A 22,532-nucleotide genomic window follows, 5' to 3' on the forward strand; every position below is an offset into this window, starting at 1 on the left:
GTTTGAATCCCGGCCCTGCCGCTTGCCAGCCATGTGACCTTAGGCCAGTGACTGCACTTCTTCAGGCCTCAGTCTCTCCATCTGTCAAACAGGGAGGATCTAGTACCTTCCTTACAGGGTTGGAGGATTTGATGAGTTAATGGGGGTAAAGGGGTTGGCACAAATAACTAGTCTTAGAGGCTTTTGCTTTTGTTTTTAAATCAGGAGAACACACGGGTGGAGGAGGTGCTCAGCCAGAGGGAGTCTTCCCAGAAGTGACAAGGAGCCAGGGTAGAGCAGTTCCAGAATTGTCTGTAACACAGGGCTGGGGGGTGGGGGAGACAGGACACCCTAGGCACCTGAGAGGCCACTATGCCTGGCTGGTGGCAGAAAGCGTGAGGAAGAACAGCCTGGGGTAAGGGAGGTGACCTGGGGCGGGGTGAGTTTAGTCTCTGCCCTGCAAGAGGAAGGCTGGAGGAGATGCTGGCAGCTTCTCTGGAGGGGAGTGCTGAGACCTGGTTTGTGTTTTGTTTTTTGGCTGCGCTGCGTGGCATGCAGGGTCTCAAGTTCCCCCCACCAGGGATCGAACTGTACCCACTGCAGTGCAAGCGCACAGTCCTAAACACTGGACCGCCAGGGAAGTCCCTGGTTTGTGTTTCAAAAGGCTTCCCTGGCTCCACAGGGACAGACGCTGGGAAGCAGCAAGGGGTCCAGAGAGAGGGCGGACAGCAGCCAGAAACGGGTGGCTGCAACCCTGAGGTGGCGTGGACAAGCCCTGGGGTCTGAGCGGTTGTCAGTCTCTCTCTTGCAGAGAGGGAGCTTGTCTGTGGGGCTCCTGGCTATAACCCCAGCCCAGAGTAGGTGCTTAATACTGGGGGACGGGCTTGGGGGAGCCGAGGCCCAGGATTGGGATGGGATAGATTCGGGGCGGGGACCCTGCATGAAGGATCTCTGGTTGGAGGTCCTCAGAGATCCAGCCCAAGCCCCCAGGCTGTCGTACAGAGGAGAAGATGGGGCACCCTGCGAATGGTGACACACCTGAGCTGTGGCTGCGCCCCGTCACCCCGGCTCGGGGCTGCAGCAGGCTAGTGGCCGGAGTCCTGTGGTCGGAGGAGCAGGGCCTGGCCGCAGAGGCCGGCCCGCACCCCGCCGACAGGTACCACGTACGCCCGGCCATCGGCGGCCCGGGCGGGCGAGAAGTCCGTCAGCTGCAGGTTGCTGTCCCGGACTCGGTCGTAGTCCCACAGCTGGTAGTTCCAACTCTTGCCCTGCTTGGCGAGAAGGTAGACGGCTCCTGGGGAGCCTTCCTCTGGCAGGGATGGTGGCTGGCGGGGCGTGCCGGGTGCTGGGTGGAACAGGCCTGGCAGCTCAGGGTCCTCCTCGTAGCCGAGGCTGGGCATACCCTGCACACCCAGCAGGGCCCCTGGGAGGAGAGAGGGAGGCTGTGAGTGGGAGCTGAGCCCTGACGAGGGGCTGGGGCTCCCTGAGTCCCACCACAGCCCTCCAGGGTAGGTGCTGCCTCCATCCCCACACTGTCACAGAGAGGTCAGCACGGGCCAGCAGGCAGACAGCTGGGCCGGGATCTAGACCCATGGTGTTGGGCTCTAGAGCTGCAGGCATTTTAAGTCCGGCCTGCAACAGCCTGTCAGCACAGGGAGGTGCCAAGGCGGCACTGAACAGTGCAAACATCGTCAGCTCGTTGTCACCAGCTGTCCAGAAGAGCAATGCTCAGAGAGGCACGCACACAAGGGGGCCTCCATCCAGGCCACCCGACGTGCAACTCTGGCCTTCTCTCAGGCAGGTGGAAAGACGAGGATGCTGGCTGTAGCTAACGCTTACTGAGACATGTAACATACCAGGCACCATTCCAAGAGTTTTACGTCCTCTGCCTATGACGTGGGTGCTACTGTTGCCTTGATCTCTAGATATAGGGCAATGGAGGCCCAGAGTCACAGAGCCTGGAAGTGGCTGGACCAAGTCTGCAGCCCAGACTGTCTGATCCTTGTCTGCGCTCTGAGTTTCTGTGTGTGGAAAACCCTGATTGGCGGACACTGAAGTACCTGTTGCTGGCCAGGTCCCTGCTAAGTACCCTGTAGGGACAGGGACAGCCCAACCCTGGTTCCTGCCTTGGGTAGTGGGGAGGTGCCAGTGCGAGGGTAAGAATGTGAGGAGGGGAGACGGGGCTGGGGAGACCCAGGGTGAGGGCACAGGGCATGGGAGGGGGTACCCACCTGCACTCACTGCCCAGTGGGCCTTGTGGCCCCTCCTCTGACACGGCTCGTGGTTGAAGTCCTCGTCATAGCTGGCACTGGGGTTAAGGCCAAAGCTGTGGTGTGGCTCTGGGACCCACCCGTCTCCACCCCTGCCCTGCTGCTCCCTTCCAGGCCCTGGGATACGGGATAAGCAGGGGATGTCCGGCGACAAGGTGCTGCAGGATGTGGTCTCTGTTGGGACCACCCAGGCCGCCGTAGAGCACCTCTGCCTGGCAGCCCAGTGCCTCTTGGGCCAGCCTGCCCATGTCGGTCACTGCAAGGACGGAGCAGACACAGAAAGAGCGATCGCTGTGTGCCTGGCACCATGCCAAAGGCTTTCGGGAATCAACGCCTATAACTCTCGCCTTGACCATCACCTCTTCGAACAAATGCAGAAGATGAGGGGCAGAGAGGGTTAGCTGCTTGTCCATGGACACACAGTAGGAAATGGCAGAGCTGGGATGGAAACCCCAGGTGGCCTGGCTCCAGAGTCCACCCTGTGACACTCTGCTCTACTGGGGGGGGACAAGGGCCCAAACAATGGAACAAAGCCCCCTTATGTGCCCGGTGTGTCCTAGCCAAGCTCTCCAGTCCCCTGCTGCAGAACACCTGGCTTGAATCCCTTCCACACCCAACCTACCTGAGAACATCTCCCCCTGGGCCGTGTAACCTCTCTCCATGGCCACCTGCACCAGTCTCTCCAGGGGGGTGCTGCTGAGGGGCGCCAGGAGAGTGCCTGCCATCCACAAGGCCACCAGCCCGCACCTGGGGAGAGACAGGCCCAGCCCCCCAACCCCTAACCACCAGCCCGCACCTGGGGAGACACAGGCCCAGCCCCCCAACCCCTAACTCGTGTCTTTCCTGGGCCCCCTCTCGCCTGGAAACTGGAGTGTGGGGAACAGGTTTGCCGCTCTGGGGGAATTCCCTTCTCCTCTCCCAGGCCAAGTGGGGAGGAGACCTGACTCCCCCTCCTGGGACAGAGGCTGGCCAAGGCCTGAACCAGGGCTGGAGGGCTGGGGGTGTGGGTGGGAGGGTAGGGAGAGATGTCACCTGGGCTTCTAGGAGGAGCAGGTGCCAAGGTGGAGTCAGAGATAATGGACCAGGTTCGTTTTGTTCACTTGCTTATTCGTTCCAACTGTTTACTGCGCATGCACCCAGGACCCTCACCTGGTAGGTTCCCCGTCTCCCTCCCTCCTCGGCCTCCTCCTTCTCCCCAGGCTGCCTGGCATGAACCCACTCTTCCCACACTCCTGGGTCAATCCTCACAAAGCCTGGCGAGGGCAGAGGCTCAGAACGCACGGCCGGCCAAGGGGTTGGGGTCCCGGATTAGGGCACGTACTGAGGGCCTTCTTGGATGAGGGAGGGCAGGTCAGCACAGAAGAGGATCCACTGCAGGTCACTTCTGAAACTGAATCACAGTCGCATTCAGGTCATGCGGGAACCAGCTCCTAGGGACCCCCCATCGAGGGCTGGCTGGGAATGGGGTGTCAGGGATGGTGAAGGGGAGGAGCATGGGCCCAGCTGTCCTGAGGCCCGAGGGCCGCTCTTGGCTGGGTCAGACTTCCTTCATTCCTGTTGAGACTCCTCCCCTCCCCAGCCTCGGTTTCCTCATCTGCTCAGTGGGAATCATCCTTCTGCCTGCTGCTCCCTGCTCTTTCTCTCAGTGACTGAAGGGGCAAAGAGCAGATGTGCAAAAGCTTTGCAACTAGGAGCCAGAGGGATTAAATTATTAGAAGGGGTGTCTCTACACCATGGATGGAAAAATTAATCAATAGTCAATCTAAGGAAGAAAGAGAAAATTTTATTCGAGCCAAACTGAGGATTATAACCTGGGAGACAGTCTCTCAGAAAGCCCTGAGGACTGTTCCACCTGTGAGAGATCAAAACACAGTTATATATAAGTTTTTGAGACAAAGGGTTGGTTATATGCCAAATGACATATTATTGACAGTTTACTCAATCCAGATCTACAAGTACAAAGCAAGTTATGGGTCATGGGTCATGGGTCATTGCGATCCCTTAACAAAATTAAGGAGGAAAACTGTCTCCTAAGGAGTTGTGACCCTTGATGAGATGAAGAAGAAATGTTATCCCCTAAGGAGGTTTGGTGAATGCAAATGCACAATACACGCTAAATGGGAGGGAGGAGGCCCCAGTGGGCAAAGAAAAATTTCATGTTTAAAATTCTCTCGTCTTGCCATAAAATATGAATACCCAAACTCTGAATGTTTTTCCCCTCTCAAACCTGTTTTTCAGGCAGTTAGATAAGGTGGGAATCCCTTCCACTCAGCCTTGAGCAAAACCAGGTAACAACTGCTCCAGGCCTAAGAGATCACCTTGATAGACTCCTCACAGGCTTCACCAGCCCCATTCTTGGGGAGGCCACTCAGAATATTCTGGTGATCCCAACCCCTCCCCCCTCTCCCCCACCAGGGCTCAGGAGGTGCCGGGCAATGTGCTTATACTTCTAGCCCAAAGCCAGTGCAAGAGTAAGGCTGAGGGGGGCATCTTACTGATGAAAGGAGATGATTATCAGCACAGTGGTTCAAAGCAGGGAGCCCTAGTGCCATGCCCTTCCTCTCCTAAGCACTGTGGCTAAGTGACTTCACCTCTATGAGCCTCAGTTTCCTCATGTGGAAAATGGGATAATAATAGTTCCTATCTTGCAGGGGGAGGGATAAATCAGGAGTTTGGAATTAACAGATGCACACTACTATCTATAAAATAAGGCCTACTGGACAACAAGGATCTACTGTATAGCACAGGGAACTATATAGTCAATATTTTGTAATAACCTATGAGGGAAAAGAACCTGAAAAAGAATATATACAGACATATATATGTATGTTTTTACATATATATATATATCTGAATCACTGTGCTGTACACCTGAAACTAACACGACCTTGTAAATCAATTATACTTCAATTAAAAAAAACCAGTTCCTGTCTCATGGAATTGCTGAGGTTAAATTAATAAGTAAAAACATTTAGAACAGCATCTGGCATACAACAGGTAGTTGTTACTTGCGTTAAATTTGCCTCATTATGGGGGAATTCCCCAGCGGTCCAGTGGTTAGGACTCTGCACTTCCATTGCAAGGGGCACAGGTTCGATCTCTGGTCAGGGAATTAAGATCCTGCAAGCTGTGCAGCACAGCCAAAACAAAAAACAAACAAAAAATTTGCCTCACTATGGTTGGGGCGTCTAGTGCAGATTATAAACTTGTCTAGAGAGCTGGAAGTTTCTTCGGTGAGTCTGGGCAGGTCACTTGTCTCTCTTCCCTTCAGCCCCAGCCCAAGTCTAGCCCCCTCCCCTCCTGCCTGATCTCCTGGTGCTCCAGCTTCCTCCTGGGCCCCTAGACTCCAATCTCACCACTCCACTCCTCGAAGGCAGTCTCTCTCCCTCCCTGGAAGGGCACAGATCCATTCCACAGCTCCCCAGTGCCCTCAGGACAGTCCACCTTCCTTCACATGCCTGCCCCCCCATGCCCTGTGTGGTCTGCTCCTGCCCACCTGGGAAACCCCACATGTGCCACCTCTGTCCCAATAAAGAAATATTTGCAGGTCCTTGAAAAGAACATCTTTTCATGTCACTCTGGGCCTGGGCACAAGCTGTTTACTCTCCTCATCACGTACCCTGGCATAACTTGCTCGACAGCACTCAGGGATCCCCGCCTCAGGCAGGCCCCACTGACCCCCCAGCCTCGGTCGGGCACTCCCTCTGGGCTCCCTCCTCACGGCTCTGACCACTCTGGGCTGTCACCGGTGGAGGGAGGGATCTGTCTCTCCCACTGGACGAGGTGCTCTTGTGAGGGCAGCTTTCCTCATTGCTGAAGACACACCGCCACTGAAGGGGTCTAAGGAAGGGGGCTGAAGCAGTCAGACTGTTTGACCTTGAGGAAATGGGAAACCCCAAGAGGAGATGGCAGCAGTGACCTGGGGACAAGTGGTTGGGTGAGACCCTGGGTGGGTGGGTGGGAAGGGGCATGGGGACCCTACCGGCTCTTGTGCAGCTTCAGGAGCCTCTTCACGTCCTCTCTGCTCCTGGGGACTGGGCCAGCCCTCTCCAAGGCCTCCTTCAGGAGCTGGCTCTTCTCCAAGCCGAAGACGTGAGGGGGAGAAAACCTGGTGGTAGGGGGTGGAGGCGGCAGTGGGGGTGGTGGGGGAATAGGGGTCTGGAGACTTGAGGGAGAGGGTGGAAAAGCTAATTCCGGGAGATTTGGGGGTAGGGGAGGAGGTGGAATTATGGGGGCCTGGGATGCAGGGGTTTGGGGAGGAGGAATTGGTGGCTCTAAAGGAGAGCATGGAGAAATCATTTTAGAATCTGTGACTTGGGTTGTAAGATCGAGAATGAGAGAGGGACGGATCTTCCAAAATGTGCTGGTCGCAGGGATGGAGATTTTGAAGGTTTTAGAACTGCGTTCCAGATTTTGGGGCCGGAGCAGTGGGACTGAAAACACCAGGGCTAAAATCTGGAACCTTGGGAGCTGGGATTGAGGCTGACTTAAACCACAAGGAATCTGAGGGTTAACGGGGTCCTTTAATGTGGAACCAGATTTGTGGTATAAGTTGGGATGCAGGGCTCAAAGACTGACACTTAGTAGGAGTTAACTTCTTATCCCTGGCTAGATTTGGAAACCTGGTGTTCAATTTCAGGACATGAAAGCTCAGACCTGGGACGAGGCACCTAAAGCGTGGGATTTACGGCCCCAGTGCTAAAGACTTGGGGAATTTAGAATAGATCACCCCTTCGCATCCCAGACCCGAGTTTGGAACCTTAGTGCTGACCTTTGAGTCAGAGGTCAAGAGGTCAAAAGGACACCTGGCAGAGAAAACAGCCTAGTTGTGGAGAAAGTCCTGAAATCAGAGCGCAACAGGAAGAGTCTTGTGGGTAGGGGAAGACTCATAGATTGGAGGTCGTGGGGAGCCGCGATACCGCTGGGATAGGGTACGGAGTCGGGAAGTAAGACGCGCCTCCCCTTCCAGCAAAATGGCGGCCGCAGCGCACAACCGCTCCCAAACCCGGAGGTAAAACTCGCAACTCGTGTCCGCCCCTTTAACAATCACGTGACAGAGAACGCGTAGCCGCTGGGGAGAGGTGGGGCTTCCAAAGAAAGGCCTCCGAAGAGACGGCCGCGAGAACCGCGTTCCCATTGGCAAGAAGCGCGAGAGGGGGCGCAGCCTTCACTGATTGGTCCGTAGCCCCGAGTGCCGCAGAAGGAGGAGGGCTTGCAGGCGGTGGGCGGAGTTTTCCTGCCGAGGCGGGAACCCAAGTGTCGTTTTGATTGGCAAAAAATCTGGGTCCAGGATTCTGATTGGCCAAGCTCCAGGTTTCCGCGCAGGGATTGGCTTGTAGAAAGACAAAGGCGGGACCAGGAGAGGAAGTTTTGTGGTCGGCGCTCAGCAACGTAGCAGAAGGCACTTGCGGGAGATTCGACTCTTTCGGTGAGTATCCTTGGGCGCAGGCGGCCATGGGTGCCTGGCGGGTGGAGGGCTTGGCGCCCGGGTCTTCCCGCGCCTCGTGTTGGGGAATTCTTTTCTTGCTGCTCGAGGCCAGGGCTCTGCAAAGTCGTCCTCCCTCCTTAAGTGCCTCTACATCCGGGCTTTTTCTCCTGGACCGCCTTTGAGGTCGTGGGCCAGTGGGAATCGCCACCTAGGACACTCGCCTACTGAGTCGCGTAGAGCATCCTGGGACTCGTAGTAAACCTCACGAGATTTCCCTCACCACGCGGGGAGAAGCGGTGTCCTGGGTTTGCTTTGTTTTCCGAGCTGTTCTTCCCTCTTTCCTTCTCTCTGCTTTACCTGACTTCCTCTTGAAAGGAAGATCCCTAAACAGCCCGCGTTGGGACGAAGGATTTGCAGATACCCAAGGCTGAGTGGGACTTTTTCATTCTTTCAGCCCTACCTCAGCAACTCACTCCATGGCAGTTCCCGAGACCCGCCCCAACCACACTATTTATATCAACAATCTCAACGAGAAGATCAAGAAGGATGGTGAGTTCTCGGGATAGTCCGGACTCCAGGCTATCCCGCAAGAGCCGGCCCCCTCTTCTGTCCCCAGCATCCATGTCTCTTCCTTAGCCTTGTCCACTCAAACTGTTAGAGTTAACCCCTCGGCCTTTGCACATGCTGCTTCCTCTGCCTTTAACATTTCCTCAGTTCATCTTACGCTCTGCCCATTAACCTGGTCACTTACTCATGCTTCAAGGTTTCAGCTCACAGGACCCCTCCTCCAGGATGCCTTCCCCCTCCCTTTTCCACCCACGTGCCTGCCTCTGACTTCCCATAACCCTGGACATCCCCCTTCAAGCCCTGGGCTGTCATGGGGCTGTTTCTTTCCTGGCCTGTGAGTTCCAGGAGGGTAAGAACTGCAACTGTCTTGGTCAGTGATTAGCCCACAATGAAATGTTTCATTTCAAAATGAAAATGAAATGAACAACACTGATGGCTAACACTCGGTACCAGGTGCTGACGTAAATATAAATCATGGTTACTTTTAACTTTCACAGCAACCCTGCAGGAAGGACCTATTCTTCCCATTTCTCGGATTAGGAAACTAAGACTCAGGGGTGATATGATTTGCCCAGGGTCACACAGCACTGAAAAGTGGTTGACGCCACCAGTATGGAATTCTGCTTAAGAACTCAATTCTTTTTTTTTTTTTTTCTTTTTGCGGTACGTGGGCCTCTCACTGCCGTGGCCTCTCCCGTTGCGTAGCACAGGCTCCGGACGCGCAGGCTCAGCGGCCACGGCTCATGGGCCCAGCCGCTCCGTGGCACGTGGGATCTTCCCGGACTGGGGCACGAACCCGTGTCTCCCACATCGGCAGGCAGACTCTCAACCACTGCGCCACCAGGGAAGCCCCAAGAACTCAATCCTTGACATCAGACATATTTTTCCATTTTCTTGAGCAAGTTACCACTTTTTGTTGACACTCATTTTCTATATAGGAAGACTGGGCAAAGTCATATATTCTCTGTGTGGGTGTTATGGGGATTATATTAGATAAACTTCCATTCAGCCATTCAGCTTCTTTTTATGGTGCTCAGCGGTTAGTAAGTGTTGGATAAGTGTTAGCTCTTATTATTGCCTCAAGAAAATTATTAGGGGAACCAAAGGAGCTCACTGGGATTAAGTTTGACGTTACCAATAAAGTTGCGGTTGAAGATAATAAAACGAGCCACGTAAATCCCTCATATACTTTTAGAACGTTGTGCCCAGCCAGTGCTTTGTGGAGCTGGGGACACACTGGTGACTGAGACAGTCCTGGTCCTAGCTTCATGGAGCCACAGTCCAATAGGGATGACAGACCTGCTACCAGACAGTGATATCCCAGAGTAGCCAAGGCCATGATTGGGGAAGCACAGGTAGAGTTGTCAGGGTTGAGATGGGGCACCTAGAAAGACGTATTCATTCAGTTTCATAGAAAAGGAGACATTTTGGAAAAGCCTAACAGGTAGAAGAAGCAGTATTTATGTTATTTATGTTATGATGTGGGGGAAGAGAGTTCTTTTTTAATTTTTTTTTCCAGTTACCTTGGAGTTTATTTAAACTAAGAGAAAAAGGTCATAATGTTTTCATGCAATACATACTTCGTTCTTTAAATAACAATTCTGACAAATAACAAAGAATTAAGGAATGCTGTATTTGTGATCCATACAAAACACCAACATTTTGGGTTATACATAATTTAAAGAAATGTCCCAAACACTTTTCAAAATACTGTAGTAGCCAATACATAGAGGCATGCCTTAGGTGGCCATAGGAATGCAGTTTAGAAAATAAAGAAAAAAATCACACTGTAACTACTCAATTTCTTCAAAATCACTGAGCAAGAAAAGCAACAATGAACTTCCATACTGATTTTACATAACTTCTATACAGTACCTTGACTTAAATCCAAGAGCAAAAGTTAAGACTCTCCTCTATTTTTGGTAAACAACTGTATGGTAAACTTAGATGACATTTCCCCCGGATTTTACCTGGGAGTGGCCTTTTAAATTTTTTATTTAAAAGAGGGCAGGTTTGGCACTTTTATACTGATGTCACCAATGTTAATATTTCTTGGGATCTCAGGAAGATTCATTTTCTTTACAGCTGATACAGCACGGGCTGGAGCGCCCGCTAAGGCAGCCTCAGATTTCTCCAGTTTATTTTGTGCATCAATTTGTGTAACAGTCTCATTCATGTTGGTCTCCAATACCATCCCCCCATCACCATTTCTGCGAGAATATTGTGAACCTTGTCTACATGGAAACTTAAATCCAGTTCACAGACGTTTTCAAAACACTTGTCTAATGTTTCCACAAATACTTGAATTAGATCTAAAATGCCAAGTTCACTTTCTGAAGAATCCACACAGAAGACAAAATATAATGTTGCATAATGTCTATAAATCAGTTTGTTGTCAGATCCTCCAGTTAATAATCCTCCTTCTAGGAAATTACAAACATTTTCATCTCTCTTAGATACCAAATGGAATATCTCCCTGATGATTTGCTGTTGTGTATCTTCACTGAAGGGCTGGTAGGACTTGGAGAGCCGCGGCTTCCCGTGGTTGTTAAAGATGAGGATCGCCTTGATCATGGCTGAGCCGGGCCTACCGGGTGGGAGCTGGGGGCCAGGGCGGGTCGGGTGCCGGCACGCGAGCCTCGCGTCGGGATCTCGCTGGGGATCCTTCCCCACCTGCCCCCTCCCGCACATGCCGGGAAGAAAGTTCTTAACCTGGACCAGCACGTGCAAATATCCAGGGGCAAAAGAGAGCCCAGGGCATTCTGGGAACTACATGTACTGTAGTTTTGTGTGTCTGAGACTTAAAGGCCTATGACTCATGGAGAACCGGTGCACTCTGGCTCATGGGGCCTTGTGGGCTGGGTGAGGTGTTGGACTTTGTCCTGAGGGCTTTGGGGAGCCAGGCAAGGGATGCAATTAATTATGAAATATCTTTCCAGCTGTGGAGGGTGAACTTGAGTGGGCAAGAAAGGAGACTGGGGAGAGGCCCAGAGTCCAGCGGAATGACTAAAGCCCAAACTGGGTTCACAGGAATGGGGAGTGGAGACAAAGCCCAGAAATGTCATCAGAATTTTTGGCTATTTGCTTCCCTCATTACCCTGCCCCACCTTTTCTTTCCTCTCCTGTATCTCTTTGACCAAACATTGTAAGCTCAGATACCTTCTTTGCATAAGACTGGTACCCTTTTCTTGCTGTCAGCTGTGGCAGTTTGCTAGTGAGGTATGGCGGTACTGGGTTCGGATGGACTTGGCCCCTTGTCCTTGTCCTGGTCCTGGCTCTTCAGGGTCTTCCCAACACCCTTGGGACACTCCTCCTGGACCAGTGACAGATCCTCTGAGAGCTTCTATCCATGTTAGTAAAATTGAGACAGTTACAACTGCTGCTTCATGGAGTAGTTGTAAGAATTTAGTGAAGTTATTTCCATAAATCATTTAATGGTACCTTTATTCATGCAAATGCTTTTGGAGGTTTGTGTGCTGGTGACCGTACTGCTCATGGGGATAAGGTGATAAATAAGAAAGCTTGTAGCTCTTCAGAAGGAGAGCTAAACAAGTAAACAAACATGATGTCAAGAGGTGGGAAATGCCATGAAGGAAGAGCAGGTAGGGTCCCAGGAGTGGGGGAGAGTGACATGAGAGGGCACCTATTCACACGGTGGTCAGGGAATGCCTCAGGTGGCAACATATCTGCTGAGCCCTGGTTGAATGGAAGGAGGCCATGTACACATCAGAAGGATGCTCCTAGTAGAGGGAGCAGCCAACGCAAAGGTCCTGAGGCAGAGTAGCTGTGACGGGCCTGAGAAAGGGCAGGAAAGCCAGTGTGGCTGGAGCTATAAGAGTGAAGGTGGAGTGTGGGGAGAGATGAGGTGGTGGAAGTCAGCCAGGGCCCCATCAGCCCACACAGCCAGGGCGTGTGTCAAGGTGCTGGAGACAATGAGAAGAAGTGCTCACATTTATCGAGCATTTACCGTGTGTCTTTTGTACGTGTGACTCACGTTCCTCGTACAGCAACATTGTGGGGTAGGTATTGTTACTGTCGATCTCTCACAGAGGAGTGCACACGACCACTTGAGGGGTTCTAGGCTGCTGCTGGTATTGCTCTGTACTCGTTGTCAGTGGACTGATGGTTTCCCTCCTGGGCTGCGTCTTCTCTGCGAAGGGGAGCTCGAGATGCAGGACATGATACCAAGGCCTCCAGTCACCTATGGGTCTTTCCTTCTCCCACCGCAGAGCTGAAGAAGTCCCTGTACGCTATCTTCTCCCAGTTTGGCCAGATCCTGGATATCCTGGTATCACGAAGCCTGAAGATGAGGGGCCAGGCCTTTGTCATCTTCAAGGAGGTCAGCAGCGCCACCAATGCCCTGCGCTCCATGCAGGGCTTCCCCTTCTACGACAAGCCCATGGTGAGCACTGGGTGTGGAGGGTATGGGTGTATGCCTGTGCAAGGCTCTTGCAGGCTGGATGGGTCTGGACTTCCTGTCGCCTGTAGTCCAGACCATTGAGGACGGGAGTTTCTCTTGCTAGTCCTCAGCATCCACTGTTCACTGCACTGGGGCTGTGGAAACACCGTGATCAAGGGAAGGCCCAGCTCTGCCCTCTCAGCCCCACAGTGTAGTTGGAGAGACACACCTGCCTCCAGATGGCGATGACCCGGAGGGGTCAGGGCTGGGACCGACCGGGCAAGTGCACAGAACTGGGGGAGCTTAGGCGCGGCCTCTCACCCATTCTGGGAGTTTGCCGGGAAGCCTTTCTGGATGAGTAAGACTTGGAGAAGAGTAGCTGCGGGAGGAGAGGGAGAAAGACAGTGGACTAAGGCCTGGAGATAACCAAGAGCATGTGTAGTTGAGGAAGTGAGTCAAGTTCCCTTAGCTGGAGTGAAGGGTGGGACGTGGTGGGACGGCCTGGCCTGGAGAGCCAGTCAGAAGTCAGGCTAAGGAGCTGGAGTTGGTCCTGAAAGTGGACTTGATTCCGAGGGTGCTGGGGAAGCAAGGGAGAGTTTGGGGGCTGCCTGTGGCTGTTGGGTAGGGGGGTTAGGAGGGAGATGGGGTTCCGTTGTGAAGGTGAGGCTGGGTTGGCTCCCAGGTGGTGGGGTTGGGCCGGGACCAGGGCAGGGGCCGTGGGATGGGAAGAAATGGGTTACGGATGTTCAGGAGGCCAGGTGGGTGGCCGTGGGGACTGCTGTCCAGGAGGTGAGGAGTGGCTTAAAGTCCCTGCCCTGAACTAGAATTCCTGCCATTATCAGTGGGAGATGTTTTTGGTTCTCTGGGCTTTTTTCTTTGTTCCTCAGTCAGTTTTCCAGTTTCACCTGATTGTAATATGCTTCCCTGAACCAGTTCCCTTGGGGAGGTGAGAGAAGTGTCAGTGCCTGCAGGTCCCAGGCAGGCCACTTCATGTGGAAGACACTGGCCCCGGGTTTAGCGGGGCCGCCTGGAGCCCTCACCTCCTTCTGGAGTGGGCCGCTTGTCATTGCCTCTGGCTATGCGAGCCCACAGTTGCCACATCTTCCGTCGCTTCTCTGGAGCTGCCAGGAATTCACTTTTGAGGACTAAAACCAGTAAATCGTTTTGTGTAGACCCTCCTCTCCTGCTTTTCTCTGAAATCATTGCTTGGACCATATGAAGCACTGAGCCACTGTGAGTTCTGTCAGTGAGTCCTGTCAACTCTACCTTCAAAACCTCTACCAAAAAAATAAAAGAAAAAAACCAAAAAGCCCCCAAACCAAACAAACAAAACCCTCCACCCGTTCTTCTCACTCCCCCCCACTGCCACCCTTCTCCCTGGTCTGACACCTGGTCCTCACAGGCCACTCTCCGTCCCGTGGCCACAGCGCTCCTTGGGGGTCACAAGTGAGAGCTCGTCACTCCCCTGCTTATAACACTCCATCGCTCCTGGCTTTCTCCCTCCTCATCTGTGTTGGCCTCCTTGCTTTTCCTTGAACACACCCTGCACTCCTTAGCTCTTTGATGGCTGTTCCTTTGCCAGGATGCTCTTTTCCCTAGATGTCTGCGTGGCTCCCTCCCTCCCTCTGTCTTTACACCAGTGTTTTCTCACTGAGGTCTTTCCTGGCCACACTCTGAAAGTTTCAGTTCTTCTCAACTCCTCACATACCCTTCTCCAGTTCACTTTTTAATCTCTGTCATATCTTTCCCAGCGAACAGACTCCATGAGAGCTGGGGCTTTTGTGTGATTTGCTCATTGCTGTACCGCCAGAGCAAATATAGGTGCTTCATAAACCACTGAATGAATGAGATTTAGCCTGGAGACTCAGTTCTCTTCCTGTGTGATGGAAACCCCCCTGCACAGTGCTCCTGTCCTGACCTTGTTTCCTTCTTTCTGCCTTGGGCCTGTTGCTTGGGGCTGTCCCGTCTTCCCTTCAAAATCTCAGCAACCACTGACTGAGCACATGCTGTGTGCCAGGCACCTTTGGGAGCACTTTAACTCATGGTCCTCACGATTGTTCTTTGAACTGGGAAATACTGCAGTCCCTATTTGACAGATGAGGACGTTGAGGCCAAGTGATTTCTGTGACATTACTCACCAAGCTCCTGGCAAGGTCTGATTTGGCATCCGGGTGGTCTGGCCCCAGACCAGTCTCCTTAACCCTTCTGCTCTCGGTTTGGCAGCGCATCCAGTACGCCAAGACTGACTCGGATATCATTGCCAAGATGAAGGGCACCTTTGTGGAGCGGGACCGCAAGCGGGAGAAGAGGAAGCCCAAGAGTCAGGAGACCCCGGCGGCCAAGAAGGCCGTGCAGGGTGGGGCGGCCGCCCCTGTGGTGGGCGCTGTCCAGGGGCCTGTCCCGGTAAGCTGGGGCCCAGAGACGCGGCCTTCTCACCACCAGGTCTTCCTCAGCCACGTGGGCTGGCTTGGGGGTGGGGTGGGGAGGGGTCTCCCCTTGTGGATTCAGACACACCCCCCCCTCCATTTTTCTTAGATTGTGTGCCTCTCTCTAGGGAGGGGTTGAGCATGTGAGTGACGATATCTCCACTTGGAAATGCCCGCCTGTTTCTCAGGATCTTTCTTTCTCTGTGCCTCACTGTTTTGTTTTCTCTTTCTCCTTGACCTTGATTTTGCTGTCTGTGTAGAAAATCCAGAGAAAACTACTAATCACCTGTTAGGATTAAAAAGAATTTAGGGCCTCCCTGGTGGCGCAGTGGTTGAGAGTCCGCCTGCCGATGCAGGGGATACGGGTTCGTGCCCCGGTCTGGGAGGATCCCATATGCCGCGGAGCGGCTGGGCCCGTGAGCCGTGGCCGCTGGGCCTGCGCGTCCGGAGCCTGTGCTCCGCAACGGGAGAGGCCACAACAGTGAGAGGCCCGCATACCAAAAAAAAAAAAATAAATAAATAAAAATAAAAATAAAAAGAATTTAATTTAACAAGGTCACCAGATATAAGGTCAGTATGGAAAAAGTCAGTTTTATTTCTACACGTTGGCCACAAACAAGTAGACTTCAAATTGAAAAATAGCTCCAAGGAGTAAATTCAACAAAAAGTGTGCAAGGCCACCCACTGAAACTATAGAACATGGCTGAGCGAAACTGGAGATGACCTCATCAAATGGATAGGAAGACTCACTGCTATTAAGACTTCAGTTCTCTGCAAATTAATTTAAAATTCAACACAATTCCAATCAAAATCCCAGCAGGGACTTGTGGGGACAGACAGGCTGTCTGTAAATGTCTGGAAAGGTAAAGCAAGGCAGACGAGAACAAAGCTGGGGGCCTGCTATATAGTAATCAAGATGGTATGGTATTGGCATAAGGGTAGAAAGATGGCCTAGTGGGGCAGAGTAGAGTCCTGAAACATCCACACGTGTATGTAGTCACTCCACGTATGTCAAGGTACCACTTGTAGTCCAGTGGTAAAAGGACTTTTTCCCCTAGTAAATGATACTGGGCCAATTGGATATCTGTAAGGGGAAAAGTTAGCCCTGCCTTAACAATGTATAAGTTACTTTGAGGTGAATCATAGACCTGAACGTGACAGCTACAACAATAAATGTTCTAGAAGCAAACAGGAAAATGTCTACGACCTTGGTGAGGGCATGAAGACTGGAAACATCCTGTTTTCTAAACAGGATGCAGAAAGCACAGAGTATTAAAGAAAAGATGGACAAATTGGACCCACTCAGGTCTCCGAACCTCCACGTCAGCTTTTCTGATGGGTTGCGCTCTATTGTGTCTTGTGTCGGTGATGGTGTCTGGCTTACCATCGAGCTTCGCCACTCTTACCCTCTCCACTCTTCTGTGCCCAGCTTTCTCTCCACCTTTGACTCTTAGATGTGATTCCAGCTCTTGTCTCCCCTGGGTGCACACGCTCTTGGCCTCCAGGCTGTCTCCCTTCCCCTTGCCACCAGCCCTCCCACTTCTTCATGCACCTGCCTTGACCATTCCTAGCTACCTCTGCCTTCCACTGTCCTCTGGGTCTGTTTCTTTCTCCATGAAGTTTATTTTTAGAAGCAGGAGTACAGCATGCTGCTTACAGTGTTTATTTCCACCCCTTTTAGTTGATAATGTTTTTATTTTTTTCCTAGGCTATTTTTCTACTCGTATGTCTAAACAAAGTTAGGCCCTTCTGGCGTTTTTTTTTTTTTTTTTGGCCACGCCACATGGCACGTGGGATCTTAGCTCCCTGACCAGGGATTGAATCCGTGCCCCCTGCAGTGGAAGCTCAGAGTCCTAACCACTAGACCGCCAGGGAGGTCCCCCTGACCAATTTTTTTTTTTTTCCTTCGGTACGCGGACCTCTCACTGTTGTGGCCTCTCCCGTTGCAGAGCACAGGCTCCGGACGCGCAGGCTCAGCGGCCATGGTCACGGGCCCAGCCACTCCATGGCATGTGGGATTTTCCTGGACCGGGGCACAAACCCGTGTCCCCTGTATCGGCAGGCGGACTCTCAACAACTGCGCCACCAGGGAAGCCCCCCCTGACCAATTTTTATATGTTAAAAAAAAGGTTTTTTGAAACTCTTTGATTTAATGTCTGCTGTGACCTTGGGTCTGTTTTGCTCCATCCATCCCTCTTTGGGTGCCTTTTTTGCCTTTTCCAAGACTGGATCTTTCTCCCTGTGTCTCTCACACCCTGGGTTTCCTGTAACAACCTTTTCTTCTCTCTGTTTCCTGCGGACACTGAAAGCACGTCTCCTCCCACCTGCTGGCGCCCCTCTCAGTCCTGCCCTTCTCTCCCTGCAGGGCATGCCGCCGATGACTCAGGCGCCCCGCATCATGCACCACATGCCGGGCCAGCCTCCCTACATGCCGCCCCCCGGCATGATCCCGCCTCCGGGCCTCGCACCCGGCCAGATCCCACCAGGGGCCATGCCTCCACAGCAGCTTATGCCGGGACAGATGCCGCCTGCACAGCCTGTAAGTGTCTGGTCCTCCTGGGGTCTGCTATAGGCAGAAGACAGGAATGGCAAGGGGCCGGTGGGAGCACTGTTTTAGGTTGGGTGGTCTGGGCAGGCCTCCCTGAGAAGGTGATACTGGAGGATGAGGATGTAGCAATGGTGTCAGGCCCTGGGGACAGAGAAATTGGTGTGTTCATTGGAGCAGCTTTGGAAGGTCACGGTGAGGCTGGAGTGGGGGTAGGCTGCACCTAGGTTCATTCAGTGAACTTCTGAGCACCTGCTTATGGGCACAGCAGTGCTCTCTTGTGGCTTACAGTCTATTGGGGGCAAGGCAGGCAACAACACAGGGTATGTCAGGTGAAGGACTAGAAAGAATTCAGGAAGGGGCAGGGGCTGGAGAGCAGGAGGGCTGTAGACCCCCAACCAGACTCAATGGGCTCCCGTCGCTCTCCTGCAGCTTTCAGAAAATCCACCAAATCACATCTTGTTCCTCACCAACCTGCCTGAAGAGACCAACGAGCTCATGCTTTCCATGCTTTTCAACCAGTAAGTGGGGCCTGTGGCTGACCGGGGGCCAGAGGGTGATGGCCAGGAGGTGGCACCATGGGGATGGATGAGCTTCACAATTCTGCTGGTGGAGTCCCAAGCCTGCTTAGGCTGTACAGGCGGGACAACGACTAGAGGTTAAAAGGAGGAGGCTGAAGTCGGGCCTGCAGCGGCGGGGTGTGGAGGGCAGCAGTGGCCAGGGCGGGTGGGCCGTCCTCTGCCTTCATGGGGCTGCGGTGGGGATCCAGGCCCTGGGTCTCATCTTTGGAGTCTCTAAATTGGACATAGGCAAGTTAAACAACAGTGAGATGTGGCTGAACACTGGCTAGACTCGTGGGAGTCAGCCTGTTTAGACTGCAAGTATGGGAGGTGGGGATGCTTGACCTTGCGTGCCCTGCAGATGGGATGCAGGCCACTGCGGGCATTGTGTAGGGTAACTGGCCACTGTTTAGTCATGCTCACCTGGTGGCTTTGCTGCTTCCCCCCCCCCCAACATTTTTTTTTTTTTTGGAGTATAATTACTTTACAATGTTGTGTTAGTTTCTGCTGTACAATGAAGTGAATCAGCTATATGTGTATATATATCCCATCCCTCTTGGACCTCCTTACCCCCCGCCATCCCACCCATCTAGGTCATCACAGAGCACCGAGCTGAGCTCCCTGTGCTATACAGCAGGTTCCCACTAGCTATCTATTTTACACATGGTAGTGTATTCATGTCAAACCTAATCGCCAATTCATCCCACCCTCCCCTGACCCCCCTGTGTTCACATGTCTGTTCTCTACGTCTGCGTTTCTCTTCCAGCCCTGTACCTGTTTCAAATATCCTACAGAAATTCTAACATGAGGCCTCAGGGGCTGTGGGTAGGGCATTCCTCACAGTGTGGCAGGGAGCCGGAGGCAGCCTGGGAGAAGGGAGAGGTCAAGTGCAGGTGCTCGCGACTGCACCCCACGTGGCAGCTAGAGGGAACAGGAAGAGCAGTGTACCTCGTTCCTTATGCTAATGCCGAGGGGCAATTTTGAGAAGCTGAATAAAACAGGAAAAGAATGCCATGCATTCATATACCATCTCCACAGAAAAATGCATATTCTCTAAGGATACTCATGGAGAAAAGGATAACCAGTAAACCTGAGGATGGTTGCCTAATGAAGGAAGGAAGGAATGAGAAGAGGGAAATGAAAGAAACAGCAGACCATGAAAGTCGGGATGGTGGTTATTTCTGGAGTGGTTATTTCTACAATTCCTTAGATTGAGAGAGGACGTGGAGGGTGGGGAGGAGGCAGTGTTCTTTGTCTTGACGGAGGTTATGGTTGCACGGGTGTTCATGTTAACAGTTTTCTTTAAATGGTATGTTTCCTTTGTGCACACTTTTTTATATTAGGGTTTATCAACTTAGCGTCATACTCATTTGGGGCTGGATAATTCTTTGTTATTGGGGCTGTCCTTTGCATTGTGGGATGTTTAGCAACATTCCTGGCCCCTACCCCAGGATGCCAGCATGTTAGGGGGAAGTGCTGAGTCTGGATTCCTAAGGTCTCTGACCATCTCTCAGGTTCCCTGGCTTCAAGGAGGTCCGGCTGGTCCCAGGGCGGCACGACATCGCCTTCGTGGAGTTTGACAATGAGGTGCAGGCAGGGGCCGCACGCGACGCCCTGCAGGGTTTCAAGATCACCCAGAACAACGCCATGAAGATCTCCTTTGCCAAGAAGTAGCACCCTTTCCCCATGTCTCTGTCCCCTGTTCTGGGGCCACCCCCTCCCCCCCTTGGCTCAGCCCCCCTGAAGGTAAGTCCCCCTCGGGGGCCTTCTTGGAGCCGTGTGTGAGTGAATGGTCGCCACACAGCATTGTACCCAGAGTCTGTCCCCAGACATTGCACCTGGCGCTGTTAGGCTGGAATTAAAGTGTTTTTTTGAGGTTTGTTTTTTCCACAACCATTTGTTGTTTTTATTTTCTTGTCCTGTGTGTTTCCCTTCCCTGCACATCAGAATATTCTGAGCGTTTGGGCCTCAGCATGTTGGGGATTGCAACCTTGGGAAAACCCAGAATAGTGTAGCAACATTGTCCAAACTAAAGCCCCTTTTACCACTTTGGTAGATTTTTATTTTGTCTCAGTCAGCATTCAGGGCATGAAATTAAAACCCATGCTGCCAGGTACAGTTGGGCAGGTTCTGTACTGTGCAAGGATGCCACTTTTAATGGCACACCATTCACTTCGTAGACTTGTGTGTTGATTCCAATAATTTTCTAATGTGATGGAGTGTTAAGAAAGAGGTTTTTCTTCATCTTTTTCTAGACAAAAATGCCTTCTGTCATAGCAAGAGTCCCACAGAAACCATTCTAGGTACTTCAGGAAGAAAGGGAAGGGAATTGGGTATTCATGAGATCGTCGGGAGGATGTTAGTGATGGCAGTCTGGGTTGGAGACATTTGAATTCAAATTTGCAGCTCTCGATTGAGCTGCAGTCTCTAGAGTTCAGGAAGATGTCAATGCTGCTGTTGGGAGTGCCTAAACTTCACACGTGGGGAGCTCCTGATCAGATGCTGGTACCAGGAGCGTGGCCAGTTCACACACAGCTGCTTCCCCCGCTGGCCAGATGCCAGCCAGGAGCTTCGGGCAGATGGCTAAACCAATCTCCCCTCCAGTGCCCCGACTGCAGGGGAGGCTAGGAAATGTGGTTCCTGGCTGGACAGTCACGCACCCAGCTGAAGCTGTGGATAAGAAGGGGAGATTGAATGGGGGACCTTCCTTCACAGTCTGCCATACACCTGACCTGGCAATTTTTAAATCGACTAAAGTATATTCTCTCTCTCTCTCTATATATATATAGCTTAAAACCTTTTCTCACACCATGTAGATGGGAAAGTGCAATCACTTGCCAGAGTAGAAAATTAACCACAAAAATAAATACAATAAGAATAGTGCTAAATTCTTCCTGGATATTTTTGTCCTGTCAAGGCTCAGCCCCAGCCTCCTCCTGCTGCACTCCCTCCATTAAAGAGGAACATCAGTGTTTGAAGCGTTTGAACATCAGGGTTTGTGGCACCAGATGCACACTTTCACCTTGTAGGATCTGAAAGATGAAAAGGGGAAGGCGATTGCCGTCTTCACTAAATGGCACAGTGTTATTGCAGATGGCTCGTGGGAACGCGGGGTCTGTGGTCCGTGGATCCTGGTTTCTACTGTCCGCCTGCTGGGGGGCTCCCTGGCTGTTTCCTCCATGGGCAGTTGATGTCTGCACTCTGAGCTTCATTTTCTTCCTGTGCAAAGAGGACTCTTTCTGTGGTGCACCGCCTGCCCCCCTCTCCCCCCCACCCACTGCTGCCCCACCAGGCACGTAGCAAGCACTGAATAAATTCAGCAAATAACTTGCCGAGTACCTATTACACACTAAGTACCGTTCTTGGCACAGGTTGTGTGGTGGCAAATAGACAAGCTAATTTCAAATGCTGGGTTCTGATAGAAACAGGACTGACATAATGGGGTGATGTGTTGGTGGAGCTGGGGAGCAGTAACAGGTGATCAAGGGAAGCCCCTCTGAGTAGGTGATATTTGAGTAGAGCTGTTTGATGCTCTCATGGTACTTGGTGCTGGGTGTTGGGTATGTGGAGATGGCTTAGGCCCAGTCTTTGCCTCTGATGAATTCTTCCCCACCCCAAGCCTGTGTGTGTCCATCCGCTTCCCCTAAAACTAAAGTTCGGACTTGCTGACCAGGGGTGAGAATACCTGAGGAAAGAGGTGGGTCTTCAGGCATGTAGATGATCTCTGTTTGAAGCACAGTTTTAGAAATGAGTCTTGAGTTCAAATCCTCTGCCACTTTCTCATTCTGACCCTGGGCAACTGACTGAGCTCCAAGATCAGTAGTGATGGGTGTGGGCCTGGAGCCAGATCTAGCCCCTCCACTTCCCAACTCTGTAACCTTGGACAAGTTCTTTAAGGCTCTGTGCTTCCATTTCTACGTAAAATGGGGTTATGATCGCTCCTCTTAAAGGGGGTGCAGAGTATACATTTGAGTTAATAAAAATATGCATGGTGAATGCTCTATAAATAACTACTAGTTTTTATTATTTCTATTTCAGATGAGAAAGGTGAGGCTCTGGGAGGAGGAATAGCTTAGCCCAGGTCACCCAGTCAGGAAGTGGCTTATGAGGATAAATAGTGATCGTCGTAGGGCATCGCCTAGCCTAAGGTCCAACATATAATATTCACTCCATACTTGGGAGCTGGGGCTATTCCTGGCAATCAAAGGGCTGCCTTGTTCTGCTGCCCCTCAGCACAGGAAATTCCAAGGTGGTTTTTCCATACTGGCTTCTCTGGTTCTGTCCCTGTGGGGGAGAGCAGAGGGGCCCAGGTCCCCAAGCCAACTCCTAAAAGATGGAATTGAATATCAACTTGCCTG

At 52.1% G+C, this 22,532-nt stretch overlaps 2 protein-coding genes and 1 pseudogene across 5 annotated transcripts; 1 reads left to right on the plus strand and 2 right to left on the minus strand.

Moving 5' to 3' along the window:
* Positions 1-186: 186 nt before the first annotated feature.
* Positions 187-7,563, minus strand: ACTMAP (actin maturation protease). Of its 3 annotated transcripts, XM_082607453.1 has the most exons (7): positions 6,232-7,420; positions 3,571-3,639; positions 2,872-2,996; positions 2,376-2,505; positions 2,211-2,281; positions 1,018-1,402; positions 187-304 (listed from the first exon to the last, which is right to left on the minus strand). In XM_082607453.1, exons 1-6 carry the CDS (start codon positions 6,546-6,548, stop codon positions 1,065-1,067), a joined length of 1,050 nt encoding a protein of 349 aa, XP_082463579.1. In that variant the 5' UTR covers positions 6,549-7,420; the 3' UTR covers positions 187-304; positions 1,018-1,064. The 3 variants fall into 3 exon arrangements, with proteins under 3 accessions (XP_082463579.1, XP_082463580.1, XP_082463578.1); XM_082607454.1 differs by having other exon boundaries at positions 187-1,247; positions 6,232-7,563; XM_082607452.1 differs by having other exon boundaries at positions 187-1,402.
* SNRPA (small nuclear ribonucleoprotein polypeptide A) lies at positions 7,561-20,067 on the plus strand. The gene is made up of 7 exons (XM_082607455.1): positions 7,561-7,677; positions 8,132-8,226; positions 12,474-12,646; positions 14,867-15,046; positions 17,435-17,608; positions 18,047-18,135; positions 19,689-20,067. The coding sequence occupies exons 2-7, from the start codon at positions 8,154-8,156 to the stop codon at positions 19,846-19,848; spliced, it is 849 nt and encodes a 282-aa protein (XP_082463581.1). The 5' UTR covers positions 7,561-7,677; positions 8,132-8,153; the 3' UTR covers positions 19,849-20,067.
* LOC309795257 (AP-3 complex subunit sigma-1-like) lies at positions 9,860-12,467 on the minus strand (annotated as a pseudogene). The gene has a single exon. The product of its transcript is annotated as an AP-3 complex subunit sigma-1-like (transcript).
* Positions 20,068-22,532: the final 2,465 nt, after the last annotated feature.

This window comes from Mesoplodon mirus (genome assembly GCF_964341445.2).
Source record: "Mesoplodon mirus genome assembly, chromosome: 19".
NCBI classification, from domain to species: domain Eukaryota; kingdom Metazoa; phylum Chordata; class Mammalia; order Artiodactyla; family Ziphiidae; genus Mesoplodon; species Mesoplodon mirus.